At 58.9% G+C, this 219-nt stretch overlaps 1 protein-coding gene across 1 annotated transcript in view; it reads left to right on the forward strand.

Moving 5' to 3' along the window:
• Nucleotides 1-219, forward strand: part of LOC119594337 (gamma-butyrobetaine dioxygenase-like) — a 13,098-nt gene that overhangs the window by 7,091 nt on the left and 5,788 nt on the right. Inside the window, exon 9 of the mRNA XM_037943395.1 lies at nucleotides 14-180. Coding sequence (XP_037799323.1) covers nucleotides 14-180 — 167 coding nt within the window. The remainder of the gene's footprint in view (nucleotides 1-13; nucleotides 181-219) is intronic.

Genomic DNA, 219 nt, shown 5'->3' on the forward strand with positions numbered 1-219 from the left:
CCCCCCCCCACAGCGTGAGAGCCGACGGGGAGATCAAGACGGTAAATATGAGCACCTTTGGCCGCGACTCCCACTTCGGCGTCTCCCCGAATGACGCCATCAGGTGGTACGACGCCTACGTCACCTTCTGCGAGCTCCTGTACCGCCCCGAGAACCACTTCACTTTCAAGCTGGAGGCCGGTGGGTAGTGGCTGTGGTTGTTGTCATTTTTGCAATTTG

This window comes from Penaeus monodon, chromosome 33 (assembly GCF_015228065.2).
Source record: "Penaeus monodon isolate SGIC_2016 chromosome 33, NSTDA_Pmon_1, whole genome shotgun sequence".
NCBI lineage: Eukaryota > Metazoa > Arthropoda > Malacostraca > Decapoda > Penaeidae > Penaeus > Penaeus monodon.